Below are 21,013 nucleotides of genomic sequence, written 5' to 3'. Positions count from 1 at the left end.
TAAAATCCTGTACTTCACACACTTAGATCTCTGGGGTGACCTACAATATCATAACACAAGATGGAGAGAACGTTATGCATGTGTTTAGTTTTATTTGACCCAGTGTGATACTGAGGACACTCTCTACACATAATTCTTTGAAACCACAGTACAGCAAGATATGCTGCTAGGTTGTATTATTAAAGGGAAGAAGTGGTGTTCAAGTGTATTTATGTGTAGCTTAACAGCTTTTTGAAAGGTTGAAGTGTGACTTTGGCAGAAAAATGCCATTTCTTTTAGAGCTGACAAATTAATACACACAAGCTCGCCGCTCCGCAGGAAGGCAGAGAAAAAGAACAGCGGAAATTACAAAATATGCTTTTTATCTGGTTATATGCCTGTGCAGGGGCCACTGGAAATATGCAGTAGAAGAGGGACAATTTATGCAGCAGGGTTGAGTAAATTATGTGGCAAGAAAGGGCATATTACACAACATATTCTGGCACATTTTGTAATAATATTGCTTAATTACTACGTCATTTAGCACTGTCTTGGCATTGGTTGCACCTCAATAGTACAAGTTTAATCCCAAATATGGCAATAAGCAACAGAAAGGTGACCAGAATGACTTTGCAAAGGGCCTTCCACTGTACGGCAGCATGCGTCGCTTCATTTTCAGTAACATTTGAACCGTCTGAGCTAGAAACAAACATTTTTCGGGTAAAATCTGGACAACATGCAGCAGCTGATGGATAGTGTAACAAATCTATAATGTTGTGAAAATTGCGTTGCCCGCACAATTGCATAATTTCTGTCACCTAGAATATAATCTGCATAAAATGATAATATCCATGAGGATTAATTAAGTGAATGTCATATTTTAACATCGCATTTGGACAAAAGCCAAGACTGCAACGTTTTGGCTTTCCACTACTTCAGGACACAGTATACCCCCTATAGCCACAACCTCATTTCTATCCACAATGTCCTAGGGTAAAGTACTACTTGTCATTCTAAATTAACCACAAGACTTTGGGCATTCTTTCTTCAACATCTCCAGACCTGTTACAAACAGACATCACCTTACTACCCTCCTTCATGATGTTTAAATCTAGATAACCAGCACCTCTACTCCAACGGTAAGGTCTGAATCCAAGACCTTAATGAGGGCCGTTCATGAGTAAGTAATGCTGCTATGGCCCCAAAGACCACACCCTCTTCTTCCAGTGCCACCTGAGTCGCCGATGGGAAAGTTCTCATTTACCTGATGCTGTGCTTGGTCAAAAGACCTCTGTCCATCGCTTTAATGACGGCATGAGCTGCACCATTTCTTCTGGTCAATCCAAGCTGGGCGCCATAAAATAATCTCCATCTCCAAAGGAATGGATTAGCTTATGCCACATTTACCTTAATTGAGATCTCATACTGCAGAATCAACAGCCCTCCTCCTTATGACACTGTTCAATGTATTACTGCCTGAGGTTCCATGGGTCACTTCATAGTTATGCTTTCTGTAGAGGAAATACCATGCCTTTTTCTGCTATCTTCACAGCACTGTCCTTATGACGCTGTCTCCATAACATTGTTCTTAAGATAAGGACTATTCACTAAGATAAATCTCAGTTTTTATATCCCCTCAGCTGGGTCGTTGCCCTTGCCGGACCTTGCCCACCTTCCTCCTTAGCCTTATCCTGCCCAGCAGCCTGAGTGGACACAATTAGCCAGTGGATTTGAAGTTGGTGACCCCAGACTAGTCCTCCATGGTTGCAGGTGCATCTTCTTTCTCACGACTAGCAACTGCCACTTCAGTTGTGCACACAGGTCCTGAACAACCTGTTGCCAAAATGTTGTAATTAGGAGGGCAGGGTCTTCATATGAGAGTCTGGAGCCACTCAAGCAGGAAGGTATTTATTTAATATTAATATATTGGGCTATTACATTGGCAGGTAGGTCCTGTCAGGCCTACAGTCTTCCCACAGCTCTCTAGTTCCTAGTTATCACTCAATATCACACCACATTTCTACTACAGCATTCCAGACACCATTTTAAACATACATTGGGAAACATTGCTTTCTATAGAATGGTTTACAGGTATATCTGTTAATCCTGTTATAAAGATTTCCTACAATACTCCAAAGACCGAAAAATGCTGTACAGTCCACAAAAACCAACCAATGATCACTAGGTCCAGATGAATGTAGAACACTCCCAAAATACGAGCTAGTGAGCATACTTCCACTTATCCCATATCATGCTTGATGATGTTGTTGTTACCGACAGATGAGATGACAATAGATGGTCAAATGCACGAACTGTACATGTAATCCAGTAACTTGTTCGTTGCACACACTACCAGAAAGAGTGTGCACCCCTTGCAACTGCCAGCCACAGCTTTCCATAGCTGCATAATACATGCACAGACATCTCCGGTAGATGACTGGGCATGAAGAGCAACACACAAGACACAGGTCACCTGCACATCAAGGCAAACTAACACACCTCCTTCTTGCGCAATTGCAGACAACAGGCCACCCAAGCAGAAAGAACAAGACAAACTAAAATCAACAAAACTCAAAAAGGAAAGCAGAGAAGACCTTTCAAAGACATAACTCAAAAACATACTTAAAGACGGGGATCATGAGCACGAAAGCACGACTTTTTGCAAAAGCTGTGATCTGTTTCTATTACATAACAATGAAGCAAGGATATCATGTTTACGATCGTTGAATGCTCTGGTACACAGTAAGTACATTTACAATCCAAATGCCATAACAGTGGAAAATGGACATAACAAGCATTTATCCTCTCACTGTGAATACGACAGAACTTAAACATTCATGACATATTAATCACAATGTAAGGTGTTGCAGTCCCCAAATTCATACTCATGCCCTCGTTCTTGTAATTGATGATCTGCTCGACCTTGTACACGTCCACCTCCTCGTCACTGTCTCCCACCTCCCCCTCTGCCTCACTGAGGTCTCCTTTTGCCACCTCTTCCTTCTTCGGGGACACCGGCTCCTTGCCCTCCTCTTCCACTGCTGCAGAAGGGACTGCTTTTTGCCACCGCCGTTTCCTTGACAAGTCCCAAATCACCACTTGCCCCATCCCCATTGTGAAAAGTTACAGACAGAACAGGGAGGTGGTTTGCAAGGAATGGCGTGTCTGGGAAAAGCCACTTATCCCAGTTCTCAAGTGGGTCGAGCGCCCAGGTTCCCCTTGCTTTAGCGCGCTGCAGACCAAGGGTAAAGGTGGGAGAGCGCTGCAGGGTGTTGATGTGGCACACATTCCTCGCTGCAGCTACAAACCACGCAGGAAGTTTCCTGAAGTTCGGGACCCCAGAGGTGGGGGCAGGGGGAGTAACAGGGGGTGGGTGCATGCACCTGGTCCTGGGAAGTGTATGGGAGCACAAGAGGTACAATTTTGCACGCAAAAGTTTTTTTCCATTGGGATTTCCTTTTAAAGATGTTTTTTTTAAAAGCCACTTCAAGTAAATCATACGAAATGAAGTATTACACTCTTTAACTTAACTTGTAACTTCATGATGCTTTTGACAGCAAATAAAGGATTTGGAATATTTTAAATAGTGTGATTGCCATCTGGCCGATGTCTTAGCAGCACCACTGGTATTTAATGCTGGTACAACAAGCATTTGCAATGCAATGGGACTCACATTTATGCAAGACCTATTGCATTGCAAACGGAAGTGCGGGCAGGTGAGAATGCACGGGAGGACAATAGTGCTCACAATCTAAATAAAACATACTGTGCAACACTTGAAGTAAAGGGGCCAGTAGGCAGGGAAGGATACAAATGACGACATGGCTGTCATAAGGAGGGACTAACAAGCTTAAAACCAATCGTAAGGCAGCATTTAGAAAAGACAAAGACAGAAGCCAATGAAAAAGATGGACAGAGAGTGGGCGGAGCTTCCACAGAGCTTCTACTCCATACTGCACACTGCATGCCTCGCAAAGCGAGCAGTGCATGTGCGCTGCCACTATAGGCTCGATCTAAAAAGGATAGGCAAGTAAGTGAGGTAGGCACTGTCTCCAAAGTCTCAAAAGAACTGTGGAGGCTTCTTCAATGCACACTGGTGCAACTACAATTCAGCAATATATGTGACTAAATAATTGTGAGGGGACATAAATCTGACACAAAAATAATATTGTTCCACTAGCTACTTTTTTTTTAACAAAGATAGAAGTTGAACGAAAAATAGTAAAAAAAATATATATGGTGGCACTGACATACTCAGTCTGGGATGAAGAGTATGTCCTCAAACTCACGTGGTTCACATAGAATTTGGTCAGCTAACACTTTTGAATCTGACCAAACCTCCTCCTCCTCTGTTGTTGCAGGAACATTGTAATTCTGTGGTATGAAATGTTGGTTCATTTTGATCTTAGTTAATCTCTTCACGTTTAGAGTCAAGAGACCGGTCCTTTTCACTGTGACAACCACACCAGCTGCACTGAACACATGCTCAGCAGACACCCTGGCTACAGGACAAGCCATATACTTTATTGCCAGCCTGCTGAGCTCTGGCTAATGGTGCATTTTCCCACACCAATACATCCTTGAATTTTGATCCACATAGACCTCTTTTGGATTATCCAGATACTCCTGGAACATCCTGTGGATAGTCATTTGTGCTACCACATGCTCAACCTCTTTTGCCATTACGTCTTCACTAGACTTAAGCCCTGCCAATTGAAACTAAAACAATGGAGAGGTTGGGTCCGGTCCGTCTGTTGTTGTTGTTGCCGGTGTTCTTATTGATGGTGTTGTTAGTTTCTGTGATAGAAGGCAGCCTTCTCAGAAAGCTAAAGTTGACACCCTAGAACTGCTGGGTGGGACTATAAGTTCCAGCCATTCCTGTTCCAGGTCTCCAGCTTGCTAAACAATCCACCTCTTGTATTTTGAAATATCTACTTCAGAAAAAGGAATGACAGTGGGCAGATTTTTTGTACCGTAGATCAAGTGGTGTGGCACAGATGTACTCTTTGGATGAGATTATGTCATGTTTCAGCCTTGTATTATAAGCCAAGCAGAGGTTTAAGCTCACAACCAAGGCTTGCACTTCTGGTTTTTCATTCACACCTGTGGGGGTAAGCCTTTCATACACCTTCTTTACCTGGTCCTGTACAACAGGATAGCTTGGCCCATCGTACTGTCATCCTTGCTAAAGTCCCATGTGAAAGCCTCAAAAGACAGTAGCAACTGTGTCAGTCATTTGGCTAGGCCCCCGTTGTCCACATCAGTGGTCGTAGCTTTCCCAACTGCATCTCCTCCGCTATGAATGACATAATCACTAATCTGTTTGTACTGCTCAAACATACATTGCAACATGAAATAGGTGAAATTCCAACATGTTGGCACCTCTTGTATCAACTGGTGCTCTATTAGTAAACTGAATATTCAGCAAATGCTTCCGGGCTTTAACAGAATGGCTGAAATGAGTATAGATTCCTCTGCAGGTGGTCTGTATGTTGCTCATTATGTGTTCTATTTTTAGAAAGTCTTGCACCACCAGGTTGATGCAATCGGCCAAACACAGGTCCCTGAAATAACCACCATCTGTCATGAACTTGACTATGTTACTGCCATTGTCTGTGGCACCAAATCCAATTGTCAGACCTCTGGGTCACAGCCATTCATACATCTTCCTGTTTAATTCATCCAAGATGTTTAAATCTGCATGTGATTTCTCCATGGCAATTATGGCCAATGTTGCATGCCGCCAAAAACTCTTGAAACTTTCTTCAGGGCCAACACCTGCAGATATCATTTGCTATAACCCCACACAATAGATTCAGTGTGCAGTGATGCACATGTAATCAGTCATGTGACATCTGGCCCACATGTCTGTCATCAGGTGGATAGTGTGAACAGCACTTTGCTGCAAAGTTTGCCCAACCAACTGCAGCACATCGTGATGCAGCACTGGAACAGCAATGCAGGCAAAATAGGCCCGACTTGGAACCTTCCATTTTGGGAAGATGGCTGCCACAAATTCAAAGAATCCCTCTCCTTCCACAAGAAAAGAGAGGAGGTCCAGCGCTACATTTTTACCAACTTCCCATTATACAAACATGCCATTGGGTGGTTGAGCTCATCGGCCCCTCCCACCTAAACATGCCTGTAATAGCAGCCTGCTTTTTCATCTTTTCTGGGGCCGCTAACACACCCGAATTTCGAGACATAGATGGTGGTAGACTCACTGTATGTCATTAAGTTTCATTCTCAATCTGCAATTGTGCGATTGTGAAGCCGCTGAGGTGGGTAATTCTGTTGACGCACAGCTGGGGACTGGGCAGCTTTGCACAAGGATGTCATCCTCTTCTGCCTCATCATCACCACCCACCGTGATTGGAGAGCAGGAATACAAGCACAAACTGCAGTTCGCACTGCACTCCGCCAATTGCGGAACTTCGCGGAGTTTTTGTGTAACTTTGCGGAGTTCTGCATAGCAAAATTCCGCAAACTATGCCCAGGCCTGGTCCTATGGCAAACACACACACACACTGGCCAGACAAAAGAGTAATAGTAACAGAGGGGAAAAAAATAAATTCAGCAATGCCCCAAAAAAAATTCAATGGGCTAAAAAAGTTTACAACAACACTCGTCCTCCAAAGGCATCAAATAAATTACTCCACCTATACACTGTTTTCAGAAAAATAAACGTGAAATACCCCCCCCCAAAAAAACAGATTTTGTAATTTAATCTAATGCCATCAATAGCCTAAATGATGTTTCAATTCAAAAGACACCAAAGAAACAGTTGTTTCATGCACCCATAACTAGTACTGGGCCTACTGACTGGAAGGCCCATTGGCAGACTAGTGAATTAAATGGATATTGCACATTTATTAAAAAACATGGAGAAAATTGACTGAATTGTGTAACATTTTTGTTTTTTAAAAGAAGAAAAATGTCATGCAAAGAAACCCCAAACTAAGCACCCACTAAAACTGCAGGCCACCCAGCACAATAAATTTTTTAAATTAAATAAAAGTAAAATAAATCCAGGTGCATGCCCGCTATTAAACAAACAACACCCTCACACAAGATCCTGCAGCCTGCTTCTCTTGCGCGTGGGTGTCGGTTGGTGCCCAGCAGGTGCTTTAAGGGTGATCCAGACCAGGTTTTCGAGTTTACCGCCGCCCCCATTCGAACAAGGGAGAGTGTGACACCTACCCTTCTGCGCCTGAGAATACAGCGCCTGAAAATACAGCACTCCTTGTGACTGTGATCATCCGTCAGGGGCGGTGGGGACCTCTGAGCACCCGGCCTCTCAGAAGTGCTCTCAGAAGTGCCCAGAAAATATCCTGTGCCCCATAGCGACCACCACAATCCACGGCCCACAGCACCCACAGGAGGGGTAGAGGTGGCGCTCGGCGGTGCTCAGCGGCGGTGGTGCGGACGACGTGTGGAGTAAACCCCCAAGAGCGGAAGCAACACCCACGATCGCAAGGGAGCCTTGAAGCCAGTCTGGTGCCTCACCACTTTGCGGCAGGACGCTGTGGATCCTGTGGACCTGTAGACCTGTAATACAAAAGTATTTTATTCTTCACCAACAGAGGACTGTTGCCACAAATAGGACTTCTTTATATACATTACTGTCTCCTGCTGTCAGTAGCAAGCAGCAGCAGACTCGGAGGTGCAGAGGAGCGCTCGAGCGGAGAAGGAACAGCAGGCAGGGAGAAGGCGGATACTGGGGGACTGGGAGATGGTGAGAACTGTGAACTGAGACCCTCCCCCCAATATTACCAGCATACGTGTCTGCGATCATCTGCGATCGAATGCCGCACGCACGCCTGTGCTACCCGGCGCTACACCGCACCGCACTGTGACTTTGTAACTCTGTGACTACGGGCACTGGGGCAGGAGTTAAACGCACTCAACACGCTCTATGTAAGCAAAGCAAAAAGGGAAAAGTGAAAACTGGCGAGAATAGGCAACAACGAAGGTGCGTAAGGTGCCCGTAGACGGAGGACACAATATTTAAATTACAAATATCAATGTTGCACCGGCACCAGCTGCATTGTGGGAGTTGTAGGCTGCACGCTCCCTGCTGTTTGGGACTTCTAAAGCCCACTGAAGACACAGGACGCAGGACCCAGTGGAGGATAGTAGCACCAACAGTGAGTCAACGCATGCAAAAGAGGTGGCCGCTGAGTGCATGCTTGGTAGTTGGGCGCGGCTTGTGGCCCATCAGAGTGCACTGGTCTCAGTAGCTGTCCCTACTGCTCTTATTGCTCTGGCGCCTCTCTCCTTGAAACACTTAGCCAATTCATTTCCCGATATTATTTGCCATTTGTTGCCATTTACAGCCTATTTAAAGCCAGTCTGCCTGCCAGAAATCTGTTCTCCTCACTGCGCCATGGACTTTTTGTTTAACTGCACAATTGCTCCATCATCGCCTCTAGCTACCATAATTTCAATCTCAAAATGATAATCCAAACCCAAGCAACATTGGGGGACCTCGGTCTTTCTGAACCCTGGGACTTGGCCTCAGGACTCCAGAGCCCAACTGCTACCTAGCCTCAAGCTTGAAGAGGAGTGAAGAGGAGGGGTCAGGTAGGACCACCGCCTGAGAAAAATAGCTCCTCGGTAAAAGGAAACCTTCAACCATAACTGGGGGGGGGGGGAATGCGAACAAGAAACTCTGCACAGTTGCAAAATTCCCATCGGCCACACAAGACCGCCAAACGACAGAAACCTAAAATGCTGTATCCTAAAGTAGGAAGGCGAGGGAACCAGACTCTATCTCAATTTGAGGGAAAGTTGGAAGCACATGAAGTGTCTGAAGTGTCTCAGATGAACATATCGGACAGGACCTGTATCTCTTTGACACACCCGATTGAAAGAAATCAAGAATCTCACAAGAAAGTACAGCAAGGACATGTCCCGGTGCCAGCCAATTGGAATAATGGTGACACCAGAGACAATGGTGACATAAGAGACTATTTTAAGCGGCCTGTTAAAGAAGCAAAAAAAAAACAAGAAAGAAATCATCTCGACGAGATTTGAGAGCTTAAATTCCCATAATCAACGTGAGGAATCTCGAATAAGTAAATCTACCCCTGCTGCCCTTTATCCAGAAATCATCATTCATGGGAGGGACCTAATCCCTCAACAACTAGTTTCTCTTCCCCCTCGAAGGACATCTCAAGCAAATCATCAGGATGACTTGCAAAATAATAAGCCAATCCCGAGTGTGTCCAGACACTCTGATAGTAGCCCTGACAATTTGATGTTAGTTGGGGGTCCATCAAGAAACAGCAGAACGGTTGGTGTTTCTGGACCCTCGAGAGGACAAAGCCTTTACCTCAATCTGCAATTCAACTCAGAAATCATTAAAATCAACCAATCTGGATTTCGTCTACCAGCCTAGTGAGCCCTGTATCCCAGATTATAAGCCTATCGAGCCCGTCGCCCTTCGAAACAGAAGCAATAGAATCCAATGGCACATTGGAGCCTGGTGCCCAAAAGTTTAAGTTTGATTTTCCCCTGCCTACCTCTACACCAACTTCAGCACCCTGTGGGCAAGTGACTAAAAACCATCCTAAGGACCCATATCAGTCTGGTGCTAGGGGTTGCTTACTTAACACTCCTCTGATGTTTACAAACAATAGCAGAGCCAGCCAAGAAGATTTCAACCAACAGCAAAACTCACATCAAAAAACCTAAATAAATTTCATGAAAGAAAGCGATCGTGTTCAATTAGTAGCTCCTAAACTCAAACCTAACTCCTCTACATTGTCAAAGTAAGGCTAGTGATTCTCTTAAAACAGAACCCCGGCTCAGGGAGCCATCTGAAACTTCAACTACATACAATGTTGAGATGCTACTCTCAGATACCAACCAAGCCCTGAATTCAATGGCTAGTGCTGGTCATATGCACGCAGACAAATTGAATGCCCAATTAAATATTTTACAGCTGATAGCTGGTTTAATAACCAAAATTGACACCAAACTAGACCAATTAAATTCCTTGATATGCAGAGCCCAAAATAATGTAGCGTTAAGCCAAAGTAACAGCGGGTGTAGGTGCAATCCTATATTAAAAAAACTAGAAACTCTTCCGAAAGTAATGTCCACTCTAATAGAAGACCTGAAGAATAAGGCATGTAGACGTATGCCAAAAATCACTTCTTCTCAGCCATTATTAGGCCAGCACTCACCCTGGCCCACTTTAAGAAAACAACAATATCACAGTATAAAGCACCCAGGGGACAATAAGACTGACCCTAAAGCAAGAACCCAGTTGCATGTCAATGACCCCCCTGATTGCCTAGAGCACCAGACCATTGTCACACAAGAGCACCAACTCGAAAGCCCAAAAATCGTCGATAAACTAGATCATGAATCCACCCTAAACAAAATATACACAGTAAATGGCGCTGATAATTCCTCTCAAGAAAATTTCATTCATGTAACTACCTTCCAACCTAAAACTGCAACAGACATGGATAAACTGCCCCATTCTATCGAACCACTGAAGATGACAATTGCACCCTCGGCGGAAGGACAACATCTGTCCAGGAAAAACAAGAAGAGATTAAAGAAATTAAACAACACTAGGAAAAAGAACGGAATGCTATTACGCTGGCTCAGACCCGATGACAATGAATCGAAAGCCAATACAGCCCCTGTATCTAGTAAAAACATCTATGGAGGAGGAATTTTGGACACCTGCTCCCAAGAGCAAACTATCATAGTGCAAAGTGTGGGTCAATGCAAGACCGAACTCGTCCAATGCACCATGCACAGCCCAAAGGAGACTATTGGGAGGTGTAAAGAAAAAAAAGAATCCAATAACCATTGTGGAGAATTCTCAAAGACTCTGGATAAACCCACAAAGCCATCAAGCAAAGAACCCCCCACTCAGCATGGTTTGAAAAAGCTCATGGGCTTGGATCTCATCTATGAACCCACAAGCAGCTGCGACTCAAGACAGTCACGTGAAAACGAGAAAGAGGACTACAATAATAGAAAATCCACAGAGGATATAGCCATACAAGTTAATCTAATAGATGGACCCGGAAAGAAACAAAACAATAAGGCAATGAATTCCCTTGAAATAGTGGACCAGAGGCAGGAACCCCTCCATGGGAGTATAAAAGAGGTAAGTCCTCACCGCTCTAACGTGAACTAACCAGAATGTTTAAATCAGCCTCTTAAGAACGAGATGCCCAAAGATGACTCAATAATAAAACTCTTCATTAGAAGAATAAAGCTGCATTGAAGGATGCTGAAACAATCCAATCACCCCAAGAAGGTAAAAGATTAACGCTATACCCAGAGTATCCATTCCAAGGGAAATGGGATAGCCTCAATAGAGGAAATCTCCTAAACCTGTTTTCACACTTTCCAGGACTAGAAAATATAAAAACAATAGACATTGAAAGTGTTGCTTGTCGCCCCAGAACAGGGCCAAATAAATGAGACCACGGTAGTAACCCTCTACAGCAAAGATATGGCCGCTGCCCTACTGAAGAATAAAGATCGTCTGTGCGATTGGGGCATTCAGATTAGTCTTGCAACCAAAATTAAGTACCCTGCTTTTTTAAAGGACAGAATCCCTAACCCCCCAAAGGATTTCAACATTTCAACTTTGGCTAACAGTGATATATTCAGGCAGTTGCCTACTTCATTTCTCTGCGGCTCCCTAGCGGGTACCCAAACAGTGCCCTGGAAAAAGAACCCACTACAAATAAGAACATCCAGAGCAGGAGGCTCCCACCAGTGTGCGCTGAAATGACAGAACTCTCAAGACTGGTATTGGCTCTCCCAGGCCTTAGGGTGAAGCACATAACATCTCGACTAGATATCAAACCAGTAAAGATACTATTTACCACCTTAGAATCTGTTCTTGGAACATCCGAGGACTAACCAAGGAAAAAGCTGAAAGATTAGCACCCTCTTTTGTAAAAAGCTATGAAAGAAATTTGGTTCTTGCAAACTATTGCCTGGGAGGACTATACTGTTTATGAATCTTGTGCAATAGCATCCCAAGCAGGCGGCCATGCGTCAGGAGGAGTATTAATTGCCCTGAAGAACAACCTAGCCCTAAAGGTCTCCCCACTCTGTAAAGGACAAGTCGATTATAATTTTATTAATATCCAGTAACAACCTCTAGGAAAAAATAATTTGAAACAACAAACTATTATCCTTGGCTGTATCTATCTACATCCCTCTAAAATCAAGTGAGAGTCAACCTTGAACAAAATTCTCCCTATTATGAGAGATCTTCTTGTACACTTCCCAAACGATATGTGGCTAGTTATGGGAGACTTTAATGCTAACCTAATGGAGACAGGCCTGGATTCTTCTCACCTATCCTCATTGGACAACCAAATGTGGGCTGTACTGGATACAAGGTGCCAGTACCAACGGAAGGACAATCAAGAGACAAAGGTGGCAGTGTGCTTAAACCAACTAGGGTTCCGCATTTTAAACGTAAGACCTGATTCAGACTCGCCTGCCGCTTATACCTATGTATCCCCCTTCAGAATGTCTACATTGGATTATATATGGAGCTCGGTTGCCCACTTTGACAGTGTTCAGGAATTTGTGGTAACCCCCTCATTGGAAAGTAATCATGCCGTCCTAACATGCAAAGTTCTATCCAGGCAGAGCCCCCGCCCAAAACAAATCTTGATTGGGAAAGAATCTTTATTGGAGCCTATTAGAAAACTACCGTGGACCCTGGACCAACAAGAAGCAATTGAAGAGAAGGGGGATGACTCCTTGGAAAACCTGAACCATGAGTTTAGCGACCGGCTGACGACACCACTGTGGGAACAGGTAGTGGAGGACCTAAAAAAAATCTATCTACAAAGATACTTAAAAATTCAAATAATCCCCCCAAACTATACCCCACCTAAGTGAACACAAGCAAACAATGTTGAGTATTAAACACAAATTAAATAACTTATTGCGCAACTGCCCATACACCAACATAGATAATAAATCCTTATGAGAGAAGCTATTGACTACTCGCAAAGAGTATAGGAAGGCAAGGTTCAAGTATATTAGAGGATAAAAGAAGAACATCACTGGACAATTGCCCATGAAATCATAAAATCAAAGGATCAAAAGAGATTTTGGAGCTGGGTAAAAAAAGCTGTTAGAGCAGACCAACTATCAACCGTACCAAATATCTCCCCCACTGATTGGGAGGCTGATAATGAAGCACTTTATGTTGAGCCCGTCAGGCTCAACTGGCCTAACTATCACAGCTCTACTCCCCCTAATCCTCAAGGAATTTCACCCACAATCAAGATGCCCCTAAACAAGTTGCACTTATTATAAAGAAAATGCGTTCAGGAGGGTCCCCGGGCCCAAATGGGTTACCAACAAAGATATATAAAGCTTTCACCCACAAGTGGGCAGTGCTCTTGGCCACCCTATTTGAGGCATGCAGAATGGGCGGGTCTATTCCTGATTCCTGGCGAGGCTAACCCCAATAATTATCAGATGATTGCCCTCCTTGATGTCGACGGGAAGGCCTATGCATGCGTCTTATTACAAGAATTGACCAGCTAGGCGGAAGACTGTAAACTAATACCTTTTACGCAAACAGTCTTCCAAAAGGGCTGTCACATCGAGGACAATCTGATCTGCTTAGCCCACATGATTGAGAATATTCTTGCAAAAAAGGGAAAATCGCTATTCCTAGGATTGATTGACTTTTAAAAGGCATTTGATAGTGTTGTCTGTCCCAGGCTTTGGGAAAAATTGTTCAAATGGGGCATCCTGCAATCTATATTGAATGCCCTCATCACTCTTTATACCGATACCTGGGTAAAAATAAAAGTCTCCACTGGTTGGTCCACTACCAATAAAATCATGACCAGCAGATATCTAAAGCAGGGATGCATTTTGGCTCCTTTACTCTTTAATTTGTACCTTGCAGATTTGCCCGAATGGCTGACCCGTTCTCTAACTTTCCCACCTAGAATCGCATCTGTTAAAATCCAGTCAATGCAATATGCAGATGACACGATTCTCCTTAATCAAACTCAGGTGGGCCTTCAACGACTCTTTGATTACCTGGCATCGTATTGTGAAACAAATGCTTTGAGGATTAATATCTCTGAAACCAAGGTGATGATAATCTCAAGGCGTTGAGCAAGACAGTGCCCCTGGTACATCGCTGGGAACCCTATAGAGGTAGTTGCCATATATAAATATATTGGAGTCTGGATAGACCACAGACGAAGCCAGGGTCTGCAAATTGCTGCAAGGCAAGGTCTGGCTCGCAGCCTGGAGGGGGCCTTCCTAAGAACTAAGAAAGCTCTTCATTCTCCACACTTCACCCCGTTAATTAGAGTGATAGGTGCCAAATTACTATCCACTATAGCTTTTGGCGCCACTACTTTTAAAGACAAAATGTTCACCGGGTTGGATAGAATGCAATCAGCTTGTTTTCGCAGAGTGTATCACCTTCCCAACTCGATCTCCCATGCTCAAATCCATTTGGAGTTATGCCTGTTTTCCCAACATTGGATCATGAAAGCAAGATTCATTGCCTACTGTGCAAAAACTAAAATGGCTCATGACTCCACACTAAAGAGCTGTATATGGTCACTGTTAAACAATCCCAGCACTTCCTGGAATACATTTATAATATTCTGCCTGGACACACTATAAGCTCATGAATTATGGGCAAGCACGCTGCCCATAGGGGTGATTGCTAAAGTTTTGACTAAACAAGCATAGATTCTTTCAGTGGAACACGATGCATTAGCCGTGAAAAATCTATCTCATGGCAGCTGGGCGTCAAAACGTTATGATCTTAAAACCTTACCGCATTATCTGTTATCCTCTATGAAGCCATTGGTGAAACACCAGTTAATGAGATTACGTTTTGGCCTAATCCCCCTGATGGCGTATAAGTATGGACGGAGGTACAAGGCAGGTATGCCCTCTCAGTGTAGTTTTTGCAACAACGGGGAAGAAAATGTAATACACGTTTGGTGCATCTGCAGAATCCTACTCCCCTTTAGAATCTTTTGAGTGCGCCCCATCTGGAGAATTTTCAATGTGCAGACATGCTAAGAAGCCCTAGAGGAGTGTATGAAGGGGGACTCGGCTAGAAAGGCCACCCGATTTGTAAAATTTATGATCAAGATAAACTCAATTTTACCAGCAGATGTCCCTCATGAACCTCCTCTATGTTAGCTATGAATTTCTTCCTTTTAAAAAAAATCAAAAAACATGAACTTTTTAAAATCGAGAGTGGAAAGCGCTTTTTGAATTGCAATGATTTTAATTAATTGTGCAAATACACATATCTATTTTACACAAGAGTTTTTGAAATCTCAGTCCAACTTAGCACATACAGGCCTCCACTCTTGAGGACTCACCATTTAGGGACATCATATCAGAAAGAAACCTTGCATTGAGCACAATGATGGCATGACTTCTCTGCCTACAACTGAATGGGAGGCCTTCAAGGTAGTTGTCCGAGTCACTTGAGTTCACATGGTCTCAGGGGTATGAATAATGGTACTCTGAGATTGAGACATTGGCAAACAAGAATACAAAGATGTAGAGCGGGGAGAAGCTAAAGAATTGGACTCCTTGCTCCGAACCTGAGAGGCTGAGCTCCATGAGGCTGCAGTTCTACTGATCAAACTGCTTCACTGCTTGGGTTATGCTTGGGTTATGCCTACTTCACATCCCACACACATTTATAAGGTGATAGGTCCTAGCATGACTGACCAATATGGAATTTAGACAGTTCCTTCAGACTCAATGTTACTTTTTCCATTCAAAACAACCCAGACATGAAGCCTTTGTCACCTACTAGAGGGCTCTCTATTGTTTCTCACTGGGGGCACAGTCAGATGTAGTTCTGGACTTCCAAGAAACAGCCATTCTCCATACATTCCGGAGGACAGTGAAGAACTTGATATTCCTATCACAGCTCAAGACATTAAAGTGGTGTTGTACTTGGCCCTTTTTGCAGGGTTAAACCCAAATTATTTGCTTATTCCTCCTATTTTATTCTGACCTGTGTTTGCTGGCTCTAGGACTCTGGGCACTTTACCACTGCTGATCAGTGCTAAAGTGCATATGCTCTTTGTGTAAATTGTGAACATAATTGGTTATCCATTATTTGCCTATTTGATTTACTGGTAAGCGCCTACTAAAGTCCACTGAAGTATGCCAGGGCCTGTAAATCAAATGCTACTAGTGGGCCTGCAGCACTGATTGTGCCACTCACACGAGTAGCCTTGAAAAGGTATCTCAGACCTCCCACTGCTGTGTCTATGCGCAGTTTGTTAACAGCCATGTTTGACATGGCAAGTGCACTCACTTGCCACGCCCTAACCTTACCTTTTCTTAATGTAAGGCACCTCTTTGGAAGGCCCAATGTACCCCCATGGGCAGTGTGCAGTGTATGTGAAAGGTAGGACATGTACTGGTGTCTGTGACATATCCTGATAGTGAAATACTGTCAATTTTGTTTTTTCACTATTCAAAGGCTATCTGTCCCGTAGGATAGAATGGGAAATACTCTGTAACATCTTACAAGTATAACTTCCCAGTGGGACAAGATGAAGAAATAAAGTTAAAGCTCTCTGAACTCAGAATTTAATAACACATCTTTTAGTAAAGAAAGTTTTTAAATTGTGTGTTTGAAAATGCCACTCTTACAAAGTAGACATTTTCTTGTTTAACCATTTTGTGTGCCTCAGCCTGTTTGCGTATTTACTGTCTGGTTTTGGTGTGACAGGGGCTGGGGATATGCATTCACTGTAGACAGCCACTGGGGAGGGGGGTGAGGTGTGACTGGCCCTTCCTGGATCACTCAGAGCTGAGCTGAATAGACCTTGGCTGAATTCAGAGTAGTGGGTTGAGATTTCCTTGCACAATGCTGTCTCCACCCCCCCCCCCCCACCCGTGGTCATAAATTATGCACCAGCGAGGACAGAATTGATTTGGACTGGGCTCAGAGACCCTTTTACAAGAGAACAAAGACGTTTTGGAGTACAAGTATTAGACATAAAACCCCAGAATTTTAGATCACTTCTGGAATCAAGAGGAACCTTTGCCAAGGAGAAGAGCTGAAGAGGGGGAGTACTGCAACTTTGCTGTGTAGTGTGTGGGTTTGGCCTGCAGTTGCTGTTTCTGCCAAGGAGAGGACAAAGCCTGGACCTTTTCTTTGAACCTGCTTGAAGAAGATATCCAAGGGCCTGCGTGTGCTGGTCTCCTGTTCTGAATTATCAGGGATACAAAGACTTCACCCCGAGCTCCCCTAAACTCTGTTGTTGTGCGTTCTGACCTCCTAGGAGGTGCCTGCTTAGGTTCTGGGCCTCGGGAGGTTGTACCGGCTGTTGGGAGCTGGAAGAAACCCAAAGAACTGAAGAAATCAATGGATTGCTCTTCTTGCTGCAATTTTCTGTTGCATCACCGCTGTGTGAGAAGAATTTCCACACATTGCCTCGCCACTGCCGAACTGATGCAGCACCTGTCGCCACTTCAAGAACCGATGCATAGAGTGTTCGTGGCTGAAGAAACCTATGCAACACCACTCAACACCGCCGCATCTATCGCTGACGCATCCTGGATTTCCACGCATTGTACCTGTGCAGCAAGTTTTCCCCATGTATCACCCACGGACCAGAATCGTCTCGGGTCGACACATCATTTCCCCCAACAAAGTGGTTTTGACGCATCACTTCTGCGTGCAGCAGAACTGTTGCATCGCCTCCCCATGGTCTCAGGAACTGATGCATCTCTTTGTTTCTCGGTGCTTCCCTTCTTGCAGCTGTTTGGCCTTGTGAATATTGTCACACCTACAGGTACTTTGTGAGAAATAACGCACCCATAGTTTTCTACGGACCCAGTTGCTTGAAACATTTTTAAAGTCATATTCTTATTACATGTATGTTGGATTTTTGTCATTTTGGTCTTGTTGTGTTTAGGTAAAAATACTTTAGTTTTCTAAACTGGTCTGGTGTCCATTTGTGATGTTATCACTGTATTACTGTGTGTTTTGTGTACAAATACTTTGCACATTGCCTTTGGGATAAGTCTGTCTGCTCATGCCAAGCTACCCAGGGGGTGATCAGGGGTTATCTAAAGTGTGTATTCCCCTTACCCTAACTAGAAGCAAGGGTCCCTATTTGAACAAAAGTACCTACCTATTCCAACTAGAGACCCCCATTTCTAACAAGTGGCCATAATGGAGGTATCAGTTAGAAAGTCTCCTGGGACTGACGGCCTTACAAAACATGTGCAGGCCAGCTAGCTACTACTCTGGTGGAGCAGTATGAAGCAGCATGGGAGGCCAAATGTCTCCTGAACGCACTTCACCAGGCTTTGCGACTCTCTTACTACTAGAAAAGGTCCTTGCCTTGTATCTCCCAACAACTGTACTAAATATGGATTCTATAATCCTTACCAATGGAATTCATCAAGTGCTTCATTGCATTATGCAAGCAGACCAAAACAGGTTAATTCTGAGCAGGAATACCTAGTTGAATATTCAACACTTTTAAAGCATTGTAGAGACTATCCAAGGGAAATAGCTATGTACAACTGCCCTGGTGTTAGACTTGCAAAAAGCATTCAACACCCACGTTCAGATTACCTTTTTGTGTTCTGTTAAAAATTATAATATTATAATATTGCTATATTAATCCACATACTTTATACAGGCATCACAGTCCACATTCACTATGGGGATGCCTCTCTAAGGCCCTATCTGTCGGTAGGGGTACAAGAGAGGGCTGCAAACTCTTTCCACATTTATTTGCATTAGCAATGGAACTGCTGATGGCCCAGACCAGGCAGGGTTGCAGAGAGTGGGGTATACCTCTCCCTGGTGGAATTCATACAATACCATTATACAATGACGATTTCTTGCTTTTATTCAAAGATCCGTCATCTATTCACTCCCCCATAGCTAGTTTCCTGGATGAATTTGGTATAGTCTCTGAACTCTGCATGAACTGGAAAAAATCCTGTATCTTTTCCCTGGTACCTAGTGAGTAGTCGGTGGCCCTGGATCTGGGTGAGGGCCTTATCCAGTAGGAACCTGTCTCTTTCCAATCCCTGGGTATTTGCATATACTATTAAGGACCTTTTAGATTGTAATCTGACAGTGGTGGTGTCATCGCTTAGACCACAAGTGACCTTCTGGTGGTTGCTTCCCTCATTGGTGATGGGCAGCATAGTCGTATACAAAATGGTGATGCTCCTCTGCCGCCTGTATTACTTCTCAAGCCTACCTATTGTCCTTCCTCTGAAAATTTTCTCTTGGGGGACCTGACATCACGTATTTCTAATAGATGGGTAAATTGAACTTTCTGCCTGACCAGGAAGGCCTTATGGCCTCCAACTTCAAATTTTATTATATGGCAGCCCAAATACAATGGCTTTAAAGCTGGTTGGCGGAGGGCTTCAATGCGGAAACATGAACATACAGATCGCTGCTTGCCTGGGCTAAACAACTAATGCATACGGTCTTGGGGTCTTGGCCTTAATTGGCTTCACCCTTCTTCTCCAGGTGGCACTTGCCTGCCGTGCTAAAGCACTGTGAATCCCCATACACCTGTCTCCCTATGCACCTGAGATGCCCCCACTTGGTCTTTGTATTCTTCAAGGCCATGAGTTGAACATCTGGGATCAGGCCGGGCTCCCCTTTTCCTGCTCACCACCATCACACTGGGATGGTGTCTACCAGGGAGAAGGAATCTCTAATCCACACTTTAACTTGCTGCTCAACTGTAGGAATATGTGACTTGTCAAAATGAAGATTGCTATGTTGTGCTTTCCTATTGTATGTCAAAACCCAATGAACAGGTTTTTTTAAGTAAAAGAATATTGTATAGATTTTAGCACCAGTTCCTAAGAGGATATGGATTCCACTGCAAATAAATAAGCATGCAAGGGACAGGAAATCAGATGCAAAATCCGAACAAAAGGATTTCCCAAAAGGATTTCCACCTTGTTTTCAAAACCATTGAATGATCCAATGAGATAATATTAGTTCACTACATCATTCTCATTTTAGGAGGGAGAATCACCTCCTTAGAAATATTGTCTTACTTCCTCCTATTTTCATATCATCTAGCTTCTTGTTGAAAATGTCATGACATAATTGCAAATTAGTGTTTATCCCCTGTAGTGATAATTCTGAGTGTACCCTATTTTTTTAGCATTTTTGAACATCAGTTGCATAACATTTTGAAGTTCAAACTTTCCTGTGAAGTGAAGGCTTCTAAGCTCTTCAACTCCATTTATTAGGCTTTGAATCATATCAGAGATAAACTGCTACAGGATTATTTAATACATTATCTGATTTGTGTTTCGATTTTTTTCCCCTTCTTTGTCCCTCTAGATTTTGTGGCCTACTTCTTGTGGTTTGCTTTTTTTCTCGGTAATCAAACAGATGGTGAATAGGTATATTCATCCTCATTCTTGGCATTTTATTCTAGCAGGTTAAGCTGTTTGAGCATACTAGTAGATGATTTTCCCTGCCTTCCTGCCTGGGTTTCTTTGCAGTTGTTTCTTAATGGTTCTTTGGTGATTCATACTTGGTGTGGGGGTTTTAAGGGAGGGCATAGCAGGCACACCATGCTGAATGTTGCATGCTACCTTGGAAAACAATTACTCCTTATTGATTATTACAGTGCAACAGGGGTTCAGGCTTTAGCTAATAAAGGACTCCACAAGGCCAGATACCTTCTTTGCAAGGTCCAGCAGAATTTGATTTGCTGCTGTAAAAAAACTGTAAGCAGGAACAACCTAAATATTTGGCCTAGTAGCATCACATTTTATTGGATCAGCTTGGCAGGTTGGTTCCGCTTCTTAGAAGAGCTTTGGAGCCAAAAAGTTTAAAATTTCCAGAATTCAGGTTATACTGAGAGGTGTACATTTTGATACCAACCAAGGGTCAAGGTCCTTGGGAACACAGCTTGGGGGTCAATACTCACTCCAGCAGAGGCTACCAGCAGGATCAAGGGCAGGTTCAGTAGGAACTTGTCAGCTGGTCAATTGCAGGAAA

General features: G+C 43.7%; 1 protein-coding gene across 1 annotated transcript in view; it reads right to left on the bottom strand.

The window, feature by feature from the left end:
* Positions 1–7,288: 7,288 nt before the first annotated feature.
* The window catches only part of LOC146809229 (uncharacterized), a 117,162-nt gene continuing 103,437 nt past the window's right edge, over positions 7,289–21,013 (bottom strand). Inside the window, exon 4 of the mRNA XM_085614845.1 lies at positions 7,289–7,527. Within this exon, the coding sequence (XP_085470971.1) occupies positions 7,289–7,527 (239 nt within the window). The remainder of the gene's footprint in view (positions 7,528–21,013) is intronic.

Source organism: Triturus cristatus, chromosome 7, assembly GCF_964204655.1.
Source record: "Triturus cristatus chromosome 7, aTriCri1.1, whole genome shotgun sequence".
Classification (NCBI taxonomy): Eukaryota; Metazoa; Chordata; class Amphibia; order Caudata; family Salamandridae; genus Triturus; species Triturus cristatus.
Note: the sequence above shows the minus strand (reverse complement) of the source record. Positions and strands in the feature narration are given on the sequence as shown.